The following is a 17,129-nucleotide window of genomic DNA, read 5'->3' as shown; positions in this document are numbered from 1 at the left end:
GTCTTACATGCTTGGTAAAATTAGTCCTCAGAATTTGGAGAACGGCAGCCCACGAACAAATGTCATCAAACAAAACAGCGACAGCGCATGCCTTTCATCTTAAAAATTCGCAGGCTTCAATATTAAAAGTGCAAAACAATATCAGTTCAAACCTCCAAATGATTTAATTTCATTGGCGTGGCTGTGCACAACCTCCGAGATCGGCCCACAAGAGAGGTTTGAAACATGTTCGATACGTAAATCTGGTGGTAAAGCCCCTAAGATAGACGGTGGCTTTATTTAATAAACATAAATGAAATTGTTCCATGGGATGATTCAAACAGATGACCCCTAGCACAACGGCTCGTTTTTACTTACTCAGCTTACGTTTACTTCGTATTGCCACTGCAACTACGAGTCTTGCATTTCGTGTAATATTCTAACATGTTGATATCGCATTCATTGCCTCGCCCGTATAGCGAAACTGTGATTATTCATCGACACGCTAAGGAACAGAATGGTAAACTTTTTTAAAGTTCGGGGCCGTCCCTGATCGCTGTTTTCCATTAAGCAAACGGTAACCTGTAGACATAGATCGTACACTGATGTGGTAAAGCTGTTGATTTGTTAAACAAAGCTGTGGGAACGCGTGACAATGTTTCGTAGTTCCATCGACCTTCAAATCAGGGTTCAAAATTCGCGCGCAATCTTAAAGGTGAAATTATTTCCTGTCGTACATGCAGTTGCGCTAAAGAATCGGTAAATTAGACATATTTATGCACTATTATTTGAACAAGGGTTGACGTTTAGGTGAAATTTATACCTGTAGAATTTGCTGGATTAAGCCGACCTTGAATGTTGTGTTGTTGCATACGAAACCTCGGCTCGCTACTAACAGCTAAAACCCTCCCAAACATATGACGAGGTAAACAGACACACGTTGGCTGCAGAGATGTGACTGCTTGAATGCGGTTGCTACTAAATATGTCACTCGGATAATGCAGATGGAAACGGCCGAATACGACGTCCACTACGTTAAAAGGGTGAGTATATGAAGTTTAAATTCTTCAAAAGGTAACTTCGATGCCTAAACTGTTCCTATAGTGATGGTATATACCTTCGGTTCCTTAGCGTGGTTCGCCTGTACGGTTTCTTTCTGTCTTGTAATACTGAGTGCTTGCAGGTACTTAATACTGTCGCGCAGTCACTTTCCCCTCGCGATTCACTTCAGTGGTGAAATTCATGCACATTTCTTCTGTCCAGTCGCTGTCAAAGAATGTTGTCATGTTGCCTTAGCAGAATGGCGGTTCTCCTTGCAATGCATGTCGTGACGTGCTCGCGCTGCCATTTTGGATGATCGTTCGCGGTTTGGATGTCTCGCGCTCACAATCTGCCACGCGTGCGGCACATTTAAGGTCTAGTGTGCCCTGCGTTCAGCTGTTATGTATGCGGTGTATGCACAGAGAACAGATGAACGCGCGTCCCTAAATCTGTGTTCTTTGTCATCTCGTGTTACATTTGTTGAGCGCACGTATACATCGCTGCTAACGTTAGGCAGTTTGTTTTGCTGCGACTGCCGTTACATAAGGATACCTTTGGTCGGTTTCAATCATCCATCCTTATGCAATCCATTCAAAGACCTTGTTTTCTCTACTGAGTCTGACTCCTTCGTTTCCCTAGCTCCTAGGTACTTTTCCTCAGGCCACTGCATCCGGTCGATCCGGTTGCAGTGACGCCGTGAACATCCCGTGCTGTGCTATTTGCTACCGGAGTGCGAAGCGACCGCGCACGCATACAAGCACTACCGGACAACGTTCTTATCGCCATCACTTGTGTCGAAGTGAACATCTATTGTTTTTCTTGTGTATGCTACTTTTATTCATTGGATAACGCTTGTGACAGCGGTTTGCTATCACTAAAGGTACTTCCAGTCACTGCTGGCGCCTCCCCAGCTGTTTAGAATAACCGCGTTTCGTGTATCGCGTAGCTGGCGTACTCGGCATCTCACTGAGCGTCCCGTTGCACGAAGCGGCAAAGCGCTTTAGAATCTGGTGACAAGACGGGCTCGGCGTCGGAGCAATCAGTGTCTCACTGTCCCTAGGGGCGAGCGCCTTCTCGCTCTCTCTACCTTCTCTACCACCACTCCGTGCGACGGTTGCGGTCAGCGGCACGTAAGTTCAAGCGCGACGCGCATCGCTGCTGTGATCAGAATTTTACTACTACCGCTATCTTTAGAACGCACACACGGCTCACAGAGCAACGTCCTCGAACGAAAGAGATCCGACACTGAAACAAGTGAAGCACGTACGTATAGCCGTCGTATACAGCGGCGCGGCGCACTGAGTGCCCCGAGAAGTTGGTGCTTGTTTTTGTGTGGCGGGTTTCGTACTGCGACGCATTTCGCCGGAGCCACTCCGGTGGGTCGTCGGCTCGCCGACAACGGCACCTCCATAGTATTCACTGCTCGATCGCCGGCCTCCGTATGCCAGTCGGTTGTACAGCCGGTGTTACTGGAGTAGCGAAAGCAGCTGCTGACGTGCCGCCGCGCTTCTGCGTCATATTGCGCGTGACGCCGTGTGCGGCTCGACTGCGTTGGGCAGGTCGGTAGGCGCAATAGGTCGGCTTTTGTTGGCCCAGCTTCGTCGTCGTGTTGCGATTGGTCATACAATAGCGCAATACTTGTTTGACCTTGCTTTTACAGATACTTTGGAATGGTGCTTATAATATTCCAGGCTTTGTTAAGGTTTCTTTATCCCGACATACGAAACACTTATGTAGACATGGCAAATATTTGCAATATGTACTCGAGCTGTATTTCTATAACGGAAGTATAGACCCAGTGAACCATCTATGTCCCATAGATGTCCAGAGAACATCATATTTTAGACATTGCACACATCCTATGGATATCTATATTTCTCCAAACAACATTGCAGATGCGCACTATGGATAATCTATGTCCCATCCAGATTATGTTGCTGCAACATTGAAAGGATGTCACAGCTGGGCATAAGTGACCTCTAATAGATGTTTCTTTTAGGGATACAGGAAGTTCATAGAACATGTAATGGATCTTACCTGTTCACGCTATAATGAGCTGCATACATTCAAGTGCCACAGCAGATGTACTATGGAATACAAATGAAATGCAAACAGCAGAGCACGCGGTCGAAGCATAACTGAACACAAAGTGTGCAGCGTCGGCCAGCAATCGTTGTACACATGCACACGCATGTGGTTTTGACGCGGAATGCGGGGCTGCTTGTCCTAGTGCGATTATGTCTCCTGTGTTTTGTTTGAAGCTTGTATTCTCACAGCGCCATTGCAGTGCCGCTCCCATGTGCGATTACTGTTAAGGTGGCTAGCACTGTTGCTCCTCCAGTATAATACATTTTTGGTGCTACTCAAATTACACTTAGACACTGGCAGCTTTGATTGTGGTAACAAAAGCAAAGCAACAGACGTTATGAAACTAGGTACATGCCAGCTATGTCATGCTACAGATGCAGCGATGGTGCAAGCCACCATAACAGTGTACTGCCAGGTGGGAATGGCACTGCCACGGAGAGATGAGGAAACAACTTTCAGACGAAATATGGGTGACGTTTATGGTAGTATGGCGAGCAGCGCTACACTCTGTGCAATAACCACATGCCCATGCACGTGCACAATCACTAGCCGATGACATGCACTGTACCGTTAGTTATGCCTTTGGCCACATGCTCCGCTGTTTGCATTTCATTTGTCCTCACTGGTACATCTGCTGAGGCACACTGATGCCACAGTTAGCACCATTGTCGTCAAGTAAATGGTGACCTTGTTTTAAATGTTTTGTTAACATGTAAACGTGTAAATGTAAAAATTTAGATTGCAACACTCCTGAGGTATCTTTCTTATTAGGGCGAAATCCTTAAACGGCTCATGCGTTAAAAAACCCAATGTCCGATGCTATGGCACCAAAATTCGGGCTTTAACCTTCGACTTTTGGTGTTAAATAGGGTGAAGCAAATTAAGGCACAGTTCATTAAAATATAGTTAATTAGGACACTCTAACCTACCACCTTTGATGGAATATGGGCGAACCAGCCATATCTCCAAGTAGGATTCCAATTCACATCGTAAAGGTCGAGAGTGGAACCTATGACCTTTGGTGCGAGTTGGACCCTCGTCTGTTGTTGGGAGTTGAACATGCAACCTTTGGTGTTAAGTAAGGCAATGTTAAGGCACTTGAACCCACGACCCAACATGGAGATATGGGCAAACCAACCATATCTCCAATTTGGATTCCAATTGCCATGGTGAAGGTAGAGAGTCGAACCCACTACCTTTGGCTTTAATCAAGGTAGAGGTATTTTTTTAGGCTTGTAGCGCAGCTCAGAAAGAGCAAGAAAGGAAGGAGGTAGGGGTAATGAAAGGAAACGGAAAACAGAGTGAGCCATTCTGTCTGTTTTCCGTTCCCTTTCATTGCCCCTACCTCCTTCCTTTTTTGCTCTTCCTAAGCTGCACTACAAGCCTAAAAAAAAGTCATGACATACCAACTCGCCCAAACTGCCACGCTTAAGGTAAAGGTTATTATGATAGAGTTAAGTCATTCGAACCCATGACATCTGATGTTAATTAGGGTGACGTTAATTAAGATATATTTAATTAAGGCACATATACCCTTGACCTTTGGTAGGAGTCAAATCCACTACATTTGGTGTTAATTAGGGCACTGTTAATGAAAAGCTGCTAGTTATAATAGAGTTAATTACAGCACTAAAACCCTCGACCTTTGGTAGAGGTTCAACCCACGACCACTGGTGTTAATTAGGGCAAAGTTGAGGCACAGTTAATTGAGGTCAAGTAAATTAAAGCACTCGAACTCACGACCTTGGTGGGAGAAAACAAGTAATAGGAAATGCATTTGAATGAGAATGACAAGTAATATAACGAATGTCTTGTGAGTGCCCAGGCCTTCATCGTCATTAGCATATGCTGAAGTGACTGTCAACTTTTATATGTAGTCCTAGAACTCATCAAAATGTGAAAATTGGGCTGACGAAATCGTAGATCTGTATTTGATCCTTGTGAATTATTACAAATCCTGCAATGGCTACATGAAAAAGTGAGTTCAGTAAGCACTAGGTAAAGCACACAAGTGAGACTCAGTGTCATATCAATGTTACTTTTTATTTATACAATTGATAAAGCTTTACTGCAAAAATTATTGGCACACAGCCAGGCACATGTATGAAAATTGCAAGTTCTAGCTGTGTACAAACAGGTTAAACATGGATCTCTAAAAAAAACTTTAACTCCAATAAAATTTTTTGAAATTCAACTTGACTAAAGCAAAAGTAATGAGAAATAGGTGTTAAAACTCAGAAAATGACCAGCAGTCACAATGGCACAGTTACATTTGAAGGATTAAAACTGATTAGTGGGAGGTAATAATATCGTACTAATGAATGACCAAAAGGGTATGGCCTGCATGACAGTACCTGCATCTGGGCCATGAGATTCAAGATAGAAAGCCAGTACTTTCTAGCCATATTTAAAAATATATACTAAAAGAAAACCCACACGAATAGAATCCTGAGATGGAATGTTCATCTTGATAAGCAACTTGCTCAGGCAGCTTCTCGCACCACGAAAGTGCTAAAAACATAATGCTGCCAGAGACTTTGAGATAACCATTGAAAAAGATAACGCTAATATATAATATCTCGAGATATTATATAATAATATAATATCTCGACACATGAAGAGGTACGCTAGAAACCAAGCCACACAAACATGTCTGAAACCAAACTACCAAAATGTTGCCCTCAGGACATTTCTATAAGTGCTCCGCAAGGCGAACAAACATACCACAAATAGTAGTCAGAAGCACCGCTCTAAATTTCAGTAAGCAACAGTACAGTTCTACCTAGTATATACGTACTTGGGCCATGGTCAACCGAACAAAAGTGGAAAAGGCACACCGATACAGCACACTTCATGTTGCTCGCGTGCGGTAAATTTCCCTGCACTTACGTCAAGGGCCATGCTGATTTGATATCCGTGGCAATGTGAAGTCAAAGATATTGATATTGCAAGTTGAAGTGTGCTTTTCTTTATAATCTATCCATATATGTTGGCAAGTTAAAGATTACATTTTTTAACTGTGTACTAATAGATATAACTGAAAAAGAAAGCATTTATGTATGAGAAAAAAGATGGGATAACCGAAACCGCAGTTTTGGCTTCTGACGCATGGCGTCCAGCAGTGCGTACAGAGGTGGTGCAAAGTTGCTGCTGATAACCGCCTGACAAAAAAATAAATGGGGTCATAAGTGAAGTTCTGAGCTTTAATACTTCAACTTGAATCATTTTAAAATGAACAGATGGATATTTCGCTATTCAGGAACACATTCTCCCTCTCGTAGGATCTCGGACATGTACATGACTACAAAAAACAAAGTAAATGCCCAGCTACAGTTCTGGAATAGACAACAGCGCGATTTTTCCTTTCCCAGAATCTCATTGTTAGGCATTAGAGACAATTTGCTTGTATTTCTGCATCATGGTGCGTTCATCTAGTCACAACTCACAATGTACAGACAATGCACAGAAGCTTTGGATGTGCAAGAGATGTCCCAATCACAAAGTGAACTAGTAGTCGTTAAATGCCCTGGATATTTGGTCTTTCGTGGTATGTCCAATGTATATTTGTGGTTTGCAGGGGAGCGGAAGGTTCATTCACCTGCACATATCATCAAAATGACTTGTGTTTGAGCTAACAGCCTGCCCACTTCTATAATTATATGGAAGAAAGCCAGCAGACTTTTCTTTGTCGATGTACAGTGTGTGTGGATCTCCTGCCCTGCTACACTAAAGAATAGTGATTGTCAGTGACATGAAAAAGTCTCACAACATATAAAAAATAGAGCAGAGAGATGTGCTGATGATAAACATTTAGTCAAGACTCGGCTGTGCAGTGGCATAGCCAGTAACTTTTTTTTATGGAGTCACCCACTTGACCGGAGAAAGGGGGCACGTGCTCGGTGCGCCCCTCTGCCCCAACTCCCTTAACTATACCCCCACTCCCCTAACTATACCCCTGCAGCTGTGGCATCTTCAGACAGGTGCCTATTCTTGACAGCAAAAGGTTGTTCAATATCAGTGAAACCACATTTGCTGCCCTTTTTTCTTGCACCGTTGCTGTTGTATTCTTCCTTTTTACATCCCCATTCTGTGAGTAGTGGGTGTTTGTTTATGCTTGTGTAATGCATCTTGTCATATGTTCAATTTAATGACCTCCCTCCTGTATCATTCTAGCTGCCGCATGTTGCCACCGTGCAGAACCAGGCATGCATTACACACTAATATTACTCTGTGCTGCAAAAGTACAGCATATGTTGCCGAGGGCTTCGCAGAAACATGGCTACACATTTGGAAACTGAAAATGCCTACTTCCAGGATGCAAAATTACGCCATTAAATTAATTGAATCGGAAGAATTGAAGAACTTGAGTGTTGCCTGAAGTCACAAGTTGGAGTTGGCTTGTGTGGGTTGCCTGGTTGGCTTGGAATGGGATTCAACATGGCCACTGTCCATGCCACTATTCGTATTGCACGTATAACATAATTTTAAACTGTGTCTTTTATGTTTGCCTTTCATCATTGACTCTTGCAATGGCAGCTTAACTAAAGAATCTGCAGGATAGAGCTTCTCCCAGAGATCTCCAGCCACCCTTATCATGAATGAATAAATATACCCTATATCCACACATTTCCTAATCTCATCACCTTTTATATTTCTCTGGTGCCCTCTACCACTCCTCCATTCAACTGACCGTTTGCTCATCCGTGCTGTGTCCGTCAAATGCAGGAGAGTGTAGAGGAGGAGGGCCACGGCGGAAGACGGGGTCGGCGCAGCTCAGGCAGCTCGGTTGGCACTTCGGCGACTGGCGGAGGAGGGCGCAGCAGCGGCAGTGGCAGCAGTGGGAGCAAGCGGGGTGATATGCGAGCCAAGCTGGAGCGCAGCCGACAAAGTGCACGTGAGTGCCGGGCACGTAAGAAGCTGCGTTACCAGTACCTCGAGGAACTGGTGGCCGACCGGGAGAAGGCCGTGCTGGTGCTGCGCCATGAGCTCGATTTGGTGAGTGCTGCAGGCTTCCTGGTGGCGCCATGTATTGCAGTGGCTCTTCTTGAGATCCGTTCTTGTTGCCCATGACAAGAGAATTGGAATGGAATGCTGAAATTTTGTGATCTGGCCCCCTTGAAGTGTGCCCTCTTGCAAACACCATCATACATGCAGTGGTAATAAGCACGTGCAAAATTGCTTCTTTGCACATTTTTATGCCTAGATGTACTCTTTTGGCATGGGCTGTCATCAATATAGAATGTACAGGCACCAACATTGGGCTCGGTAGGTGGCGGGTTAGAGTAAAAAAAAAAAAACATTGGCATAACGCAGACATGTGGCATACCTTTGCAAACAGGGCTGGTATAATGTGACAATATTTTTCGATTCAGTCTATTCCTTTCTTATCATTCATCGCCCATTACTGGCCGATCCTGCTGATAATGTTGGTGGAGCAACATTTGGACCTCTGATGAAACAGGTAAAGGAATGGAATCGTCACATTATGCCAGCCCAGCTTTTCATTGTCATTCTGTTCATAGTTTCTATGTTCCAATCTTACAAGCTGATAGGGACAGCTGTCTCCAGATCTACGTTAATGGAGTTGCTCCAATTCCTTAATTAAAAGTATTCGTGTTGATTACTATAAAGCTTGTGCAAATGTCATTTTGACATTGTGAACCTTTGTCCTTCAGTGACATGGTGTGACATGCACGTGAGGAAAGCAAAGTTTAAATTTATGTTGCCACGAGCAGAAAATCAACAGGATGGGTCAGGAGAATAACCATTGCAAAATATTTCTTGACCAAGTGCAATTGGTTTCTACAACTTCCATGTCTGCGCAATTTAACAGTTGGTACATGCTCTTGCTGTAACAAAAGGCACTTGTTGATATGTTTATGTGGCTCATTGGGCAGCATTGCGCATGATGGTTTTGTGAAGCAAAAGCATTCAATGCATGAAGAATTATTGTGGGTCTACAGTGGTTGCACTTAAATTCTTTCAGCTCCGGATATCTCCTGGCTATGTTACACAAACTTTGTAGCTGCTTCAAATAACTGTGTACTTTTTGTCATGATGTCTCTTCAGCACTTTTGACGACCATGGTGCACCAACAGAAGTGATAAAAAAATTATAGTGTGGGCATATTTATTTTAACCCAATATCATTTTTTACCTTAAAGCTTGGTTCTATGTTTGTTGTTCTGAGCAATATCACCATAGTAAATGTGTACGCAAAAGTGCCGCAGCTTGCAGCTCGAGGGTCATCGTCAGCCTTTTCTTTTTTGTCCACTGCAGGATGAAGGCCTCTCGCAGCAATCTCCAATGACCCTGTCTTGCACAAGTTGATTCCCTACTTGCGCCTGCAAATTTCCTAATTTCATTAGCCCACCTAATTTTCTGTCATCCCCAACTGCACTTCCCTTCCCTTGTTACCCATTCTGTAACCTTAATGGTCCACCGGTTATCTGCCCTACGTGTTTTGTGGCCTGCCGAGCTCCATTTTCTTTCCTTGTTGTGAACTAGAATATCAACTATTGCCTTTTTCTCGTTCTAGGGTAACTCCTGGGGAATGGGACTCGAAAGCATTTTTGAACATAAGCGTCCATCTTGTAATGGTGTAGCTATAGGCGCTGCTCAACACAGCAATCACTGCGGTTGGTGAACCAGCACGATACATATGTAAGCTGTGCGCTTCGGCATAGCCTTCTTGGCCTGTATACAGCCATAATATATGAGAGGGATCGCATAAAAAGAATGCGATACCTATTTTTGAGGACAAAATTTCCGTAATACGTGTGAGTGCGTCGTAGAGAACGGAACGAACACAACTGAAAAAAACAAAAATTCGGTTATCATCCTCTTTCTCGAAAAAGCAAGAGAAAACGGGCTAACGCCGCAATACGACCTCGCATAGTCACGCCGCACGACGTTTATAGATATATAACCGCTGATGCTGTATGCGTGGACCATGCGGTATGTAGAACAAAGATATCTGTAATCCAGCACCTACCACTGCTTAGGACGCTTGCGCAGTTCGTAAACAGTCCCTTTGCTGGAAGAGCTTAATTCAGACTGTCAGGTATGCTGCTATTACTTGCCAAAACTACTTTATCAGGGGCAGAAACCTCATCCATCAAACCAAGTAGTCACGCAATGTAAACTGCAGCGAACAGTTTGAATGCTTGTCAAAGTATAACATCACAGCTCTTATCGTAGCAGAACGGTACCCACGCTGTTACGATCGTTGCCTATGTTTCATGGCTCCTAAACCGCAGCTTAGAAATGGAGGATAATACTGCACTGAGGTCACACTAGTGATTGGAACATTCAGAATACACAATTGATCTCCGAGGCTGATTGTAGGCTCAAATATGTGCGCACACATCGCGCTGCGTGTTTCGTCCACCTCAATGCCAGCAGAAATTCCAGCCATGACGCCTTAAACCACTTCAACACGCCTCACAGAACTGTTTACCATGTAGACGACGCACGTCATCCTAAACAGACCGCACGACCGCGAAAACAAACACCAGAACCTACCGCCGAGCGTATACCTGCCATTCAAAAGACCGCTTTCACCCAAGCCAGTATGGCGCTGCTCATAGGCGGCGTCACTGCGTTCACAATATGGCGGCGCCTACAAAAAAAACGGTCTACACTACAATGAATTAAAAGGGCCAGCATGAATGACAGAAGCTGGTTTTCCACCTGGTTTTGAGCTGTGGTTAAAGCCACCATAGCAACGGTATTGCTGTAGGAACAAAGTGCCATGAGAACAAGTCATAGAAAAAGACGAGTGAAGTGGCAGCTATCAAAGTTAATTATTTAATTGTGGCACTGAAATTCTCTTTTAGTGGCCCTTTATACCTTGTTTTGCAAAGTGCACATAAAAATGCTATGTTCCTCTCCTGTTGTGAGGTAAATATATGTAACGGTTAACATTTAATGCACATTTGCATGCTAAAGTAATAGACATTCCATCATGTTGCAAACTGCAGTTGCACATCACTTGACAAAACAGCTATGTTATTTCTTGTTTACGATGTAGGCATACCCCTAAAGGGCATCCTAAGTAGAAAAGATGGCAACATCTCTGCTGGCTAATGCAAAAATAGAGGCCAGAATTGGAGGGGGTAGAAGTGCTCAATTGCTTTTACACACAAGCATGCGGTACATGTCATACTTTAAACTGAACACACCATAAGTGCTTCTTTGCTTCCTTGAGTAGGGCGCTAGACATTTGTGATTGGTTGCTAGCTTGATGCATTTTTAATCCAATGCATTCAATTTCTGTGCCTTGCAGCCTTTGTTCCTTAAAGTTTGGCTGCCATATGTGTGCCTTCATTGTTCAGCTTAAGTCCTATAGCAGGTGTACATATTTAGGTGGTAAATGTCTGGAGTAAGTACATGTAGCCTATCCTTGCAGTCTTTCTTGCTAGAACAACAGCTAGCTGTGTAAAAAAATGGTATTTTCGTTCCTTGTATTTCAGTACCAACAGTACTTCAAAGAGATGGACCAAGGCAACATTCCCCAGGCTGTGCTCGAAATCCTTGAGAGAGAACAGGAGAATGAGCAGCAAATCCCACAACAAGAATGATGCAGCGGAGCCTCGTGGCAACTTACTTGCATGACGGTGTTGGTTGATTTGAGCGAAATGCAGCAGCACAGTGAGCATGTTCAGGCAGTGATGAGCTCCAGGTCATTACTGTCCTTTGATATGTGTTACTGACATCCAGTTTAATCACCTGGAGTTTCATACTGACTGGCACAAAGGACACAGGAGAAGGAAGGAAAGAAAGCTGGTGCTATCTCCAACATCTTTCATGCTGTTGGTATGACGGCACCATTCTGGCTATGTTGTGTTGAGCTGTTATCTCCTCGCAGTGTCCTTCGTGCACTTTAGTATGAAATTATACCAACTCATTCAAAGCATTTATGCTGCTTATATGGAGTGCGATGCAGCATTCTTTGTTTCATTGCATTGCTTTTTTTTTTCAACATTTTTGTTCATTACCAAAGCAATTTGCTGGAGAGCCATTCCAGTAGAAACTGTGATTGAAACAGTGCCCTAATTTGCCCAATTGTGATTATACAACATGGTTGATAAAAATTTTTGTCCATTATGTGCATTACAACCTTAAAATTGTCATGATGTAAAATTACAAGGAAGGCTTGTGAAGAAACATAGCCACTAGAAATATTAGTGTTGCGACCGCTGCATCGCATTGTACTTGTAGAGTTCTTGATTCCTGGAAAATTAGGACAAGGGTTCAAATACCTCTTCAAAACTTTTAAAAAATAGGGATGCAACAAGAAGCCAACTGAACGTCCCAGAGTTAGCTGCAGTCATAGGTGCAGCGGCTTTGGTTTCTTTTGATGAAATCTGTTCGTCACGGATAACATACATCGCACCACATATGCAGTGCAATGTATCTGGTGTGGTTGTTCCAGATTTTGAAGTTTATTTATTTGTGATGTTGAGCTGCAATCATACGCAAGTAGGAAAAAAATAAAATCGTAATACTTATGTCTAATTCCTCCAATGCAGAGTCATGCCCCACATTGTTTTTTTCTACTTTGCATTTCATTCTGGCCCAGCAATACATATTTTTGTGAGAAAAGCAAACTTGCATAGCAATATACATATATATTTTTTTCAGAAAAGCAGTACTGATAGTTATGGAATCATATTTACTGTTGTTACAGATTATACATATAGCACTTTATGAACGCAATATTTGTTTTTGCCATTGCTGTGAGACAGGGGCATTGTTTGCCTCGTTGTGACATCTTGCACTCCCCCAGGAACAATTGGAACCAGGGATGGGTGCACCTTATGTGATTATGTAGAACTCCTTTTCATGCTGCAGTCACATGCTTGGCTACGTATGACAGTGCTTGTTTCTGTTATAAATTAATGGTGAATAAGATCACACGATGCACAATGTGTGATTGAGACATCTGTTGTGGCTCTTCTTGCAGCATTGCCGTTCTTGTGCGTTCACAAGAATCATGTGCATCATGCACTTTTGTGTTGCATTGAAAGTTGCTTGTTGTATTCAAGATACAATAATGTTCCTCTATTATGTTTGGTTGCAGCAGGCATTTCTTTCTTGCTTTGCTCATTCGTGATGGTTCTGTAAAGAGGAGCTGTGATATGTTACTACTAGTGATCTTTAACTATGTTGAGCTTTTAAGGCAGTAGAAATTATTTGCGTGAGGAGTTTTAAAGTTATGCATCTAACTTTATCTGGTCAACCAAGCAGTACCAGCAAACAGGCTGGATAGCTCTGCTTACCTTTTTTTTGCCCCGGCTGTTTGACTTCATTGTGTAGTTTATCATTGTTTGTGACAGAGATACAGAACTGTTCTTGACCACGCAGCCATTTCCATCATGCCTACCAGTGTAGCAGTTATGCTTTGCTGTTCTTACTTTTCTGTGTTAGACAGTTGTCAAGAAACTATTATTATTTTTTTCCATTTTAAGCAAGATTAATCTGTTCTGCAAGAAGCAACTATTGGCATGTGAAATTTCAAACACTTCCAGTGCGATGTCATTGTTATTTGGCTCCTGTTGCTGCTGTTGTATGAATGGAAAGATGTGCCGGATTAAAAGCTTGATTGATACGAACTCTCTCAATTTTTTACTTTCAACTCTTGTATTAGGCCATGTGTGATATTGCAGTTTGACACTTGCAGGTCCTGATAATGCTATTGGTTCCCATCTCTGCTAGCAGGATTGACATAACATGGCTCTTGCTGGTTGTCCTGTGAATACTGTGGAAAAAAAAATTATGCATATTGAATGCACTTGTTGGAATGACGTGAAATGAAGCTTAATGAAGTCTCAAATCCTATGCGACTACCTAAATGTGATGCATAAAATTATTTCCATGCAGTGCAACGTGTAAACATGCAAAATTTCTGCCTATGCACTGCATCATTCGCAAGCAATGGAAAAATGCAAGCACCTAATAAAATGGATGCACAATGTGAGATGTTGATGCAGCAATGTTGTGAGGACAAAGGCAATGTACAATGCTTGTCAAGGAAAGAATGGCGATTAGAGAGTATGTATAGAAAGCGTGACACATCTGTAAACATATTTTAAGGAATCTGTACCCCTTAGGTTGCAGGACATATCCAGTTGCATATACCAAATGGCCTAAGAATGGGGTAAACCAAATTTAAGGAATTCAAGAAAGCCATTGAGTATCGTATTTAAGTAAAGTGTATGTGCATTAGAAACATTTATGAGCTGACATGTGCAGGTTTTATGTCGTGATTTAATATTTTATTACAGACAATGCTGGTGGGCTCACTGATAGTATATTGCGGACCTATTCCTTGCTATGCATTATAAGCCTGTTAGCTGTGTCCTATATGGTGAGATACCAACCAACCGATGCGAAACTGTGGGGACTAGGCAAGCTTTTAAATAAACACATTTCTTGAAAAAGCTGTGTGTGTTGCTGCAACACATGCTGGACTTTTGCGAACAAGCATCAAAACTCCTTCAAAAACAGGGAAAGTGGCAACACCTACATTGTGTAGTTCACCCCTAATAGCCAAGTCCCGCGGGGCACTTTTGATCATGGTCGAGCCCAATCTGGATCGAGTTTCTATCGAAAACGCCCATGTGGCACTGGTGTGACAATCTAAAGAACAGCTGTGCAAACAGCTCGATGCAAGTGATGGAAAGATGCACATAAAGGGAACTCGTTTACACCCAGCCATTCATATTCAGATCATGTAGAAATATTTTTATGTAGAACGATCTGAATGCCCAGTGTTGCAATGTGGCAGAAACATACACAGATGAATTAGTAGATAGAAAAAAATATTTTTTGTTTAATATTTTAAGTGCCTTTTTGAGGGAAGATGCAGTACACCTATAACCTAGCCAAATCTGCACATTCAGAATGCTACATGCCAACCTTCAGGTCACCGTAATGCCTTGTGGGGTCTGGAGTGCTCTAAAAAAAGAAGCGACAACACGGTAGTGCACACGGAAAAAAAAGGCATTAAGCAATTTCTATAGAAAAAGCCAGCTCGTCAAAATACAAGGAATAGTTCCTCGATGGAACATGTTTCCAAATCGATGAAGTTCAATTCGCCACACAAGAGTTACCAAGCGAATATTTCGGCTGTGTCCGAGGCGAATCATCCGCCGAGTGCGACCTTGCGAACGAAAGCGACCATGTTGGAGCGATCGTGTTCGTCCATGCCGGTGCCGCTTTCAGAAGCCGAACGGGAAGCCTCCCACGGGTTAGTCCCGCCAATCGTGAACTACTATGTTCACTGATAAAGTAGTTCAAAAGTCCATTTTTGTTAATTTCGCGGTGATAGGTTGATTAATAGAAGTTGAAACGAAGGTCAGTTTCTTTTTTTGTTTGGAACTTTGCACCGATTCCACAGCGTCAATATCGGCAAGACGTCGCGGATTTCAAAGTAAAATGTTCGTACTTGTGCAGTTGTGGGCTCAGTAGAAGTTCTTGACACTTGCCGAGTTCAGTATTTGGGACTTTTAAAACACACTGTAGTCCATCTTTGCCAATAAAGAATTATCAAGGCTCGAGCAGACGTCGTCCAAAATTCATGACGTCACGGCAAGCTGGTGCGGGAACTTCAAGGCGGCGACGCCACCTGCCGATCTTTTGTTTTTGGGCATTTTTTCACTTACCGAGCCTCTTCTCCTGGTAATATAATGGCTAATGGCATTTTATTGGTATTGTATAAACATAATTTGCTAATACCGATCAGAATATTTTTCTCTGTAGAGCACGCCGATGTCCCGCAGCCGAAGAGCAAGCTAGCACGTTATCCATGCCGTCAGGTAGCGCGGTAGCATCTGAACATGCGCGCCATCTCTCGTCGCAGCTGGAAGCAACAATATATAGCAACGACACCGACTCTGTCATCGCGTGTGCGGTGCACGGAAGCCGAATGCCAGGACACGCAAAAGCCATGCGGGGACGCTTTTTCCTTTTTTTTTCTGCAGTTGTGGCTCACAAACTTCTGTTCCCAACTGTATCCGTGAAACAGCTTCCGATTGTGTGCATTTTGCACCAGCTATGTTTTTTGGAACATATAATACATTTTCACTAGGCCTCTGGGCTGTGGCACTGTACTTAGTTTTAGGTACAAGCCAAAGCACCAGGTTAATTTCCCAACTCTGCAGGATACCTATGCAAATGATTCACAATTGTGAGGCGTTGCAAGTTCGACAAATTCCAAAAACTTACTAACAGCAGAGCTGTTTAAGCTTTAGTTCCGCCGTGAAGTGTTACCAGAAAACTCGGCCCAACTTTGCACCGCCACGTGTTGCCTAGCAACCACTTGCAAGAGCACTGAACCATGTAACCTCCTCACACCCTTAGGTGCAGCAAGTGTTTCACATTAATGAGACCAGCATAAAGAAATGAACACATTTTCATTCTCAACATCCTGCAGCAGGCTCTTAGCTGTTTCAGTGAGGTACCCCTTTCAATGGTTGCTGCATGTGAGAAAACAATTATGCAGCTCCAACACATATGTTGGAATCTGAGAAGCAAAGCTTTTGTGATGCAGTTAAATGCCACGTAACTAATGTTCTGCACAGCATTTTGAACCATAGCAATTACATGCCTGCCATTGAAGACCTCACATGGTTCACCACATGACCACTCATTATACTGTTTCTGGGATTGGACCCCTTTGCTATGACGCTGTGCTGACTAGAGCAGCTCGATCCTGAAGATAGCGCAACAGTAAATTTCATTTCACTCGGTGAAACACTGACCAAGCAGATGCGCTAAAGCCCTAGGAAAATAGGCATAGAAAGGTTTGCTTTATTAAAGGAATTGTGCTCGCTACGACATGCATTTGTTGCAGTGAGGACATTTGTAAAACTTTCTTAACACAGAGTCATTCCATAGAAAACAAGGCCAGCAGCCAGGCAGTATATGATGGTAGTGCTATCTTGCATATGAGCTATTCGGCAAAACAGCAGCAACCACCACGGCCAGGAAAGTCTGGCAGTGTTTTCAAATGACGCT

General features: G+C 43.1%; 1 protein-coding gene across 1 annotated transcript; it reads left to right on the top strand.

Moving 5' to 3' along the window:
• The first annotated feature begins 865 nt into the window (after positions 1-865).
• On the top strand, positions 866-13,723 carry REPTOR-BP (REPTOR-binding partner). Its single transcript, XM_065446645.1, has 3 exons — positions 866-1,022; positions 7,834-8,103; positions 11,582-13,723. Exons 1-3 carry the CDS (start codon positions 978-980, stop codon positions 11,687-11,689), a joined length of 423 nt encoding a protein of 140 aa, XP_065302717.1. The 5' UTR covers positions 866-977; the 3' UTR covers positions 11,690-13,723.
• Positions 13,724-17,129: the final 3,406 nt, after the last annotated feature.

The sequence above is a fragment of the Dermacentor albipictus genome, chromosome 5 (assembly GCF_038994185.2).
Source record: "Dermacentor albipictus isolate Rhodes 1998 colony chromosome 5, USDA_Dalb.pri_finalv2, whole genome shotgun sequence".
Classification (NCBI taxonomy): Eukaryota; Metazoa; Arthropoda; class Arachnida; order Ixodida; family Ixodidae; genus Dermacentor; species Dermacentor albipictus.
This window is presented reverse-complemented; position numbering and strand designations above follow the sequence as displayed.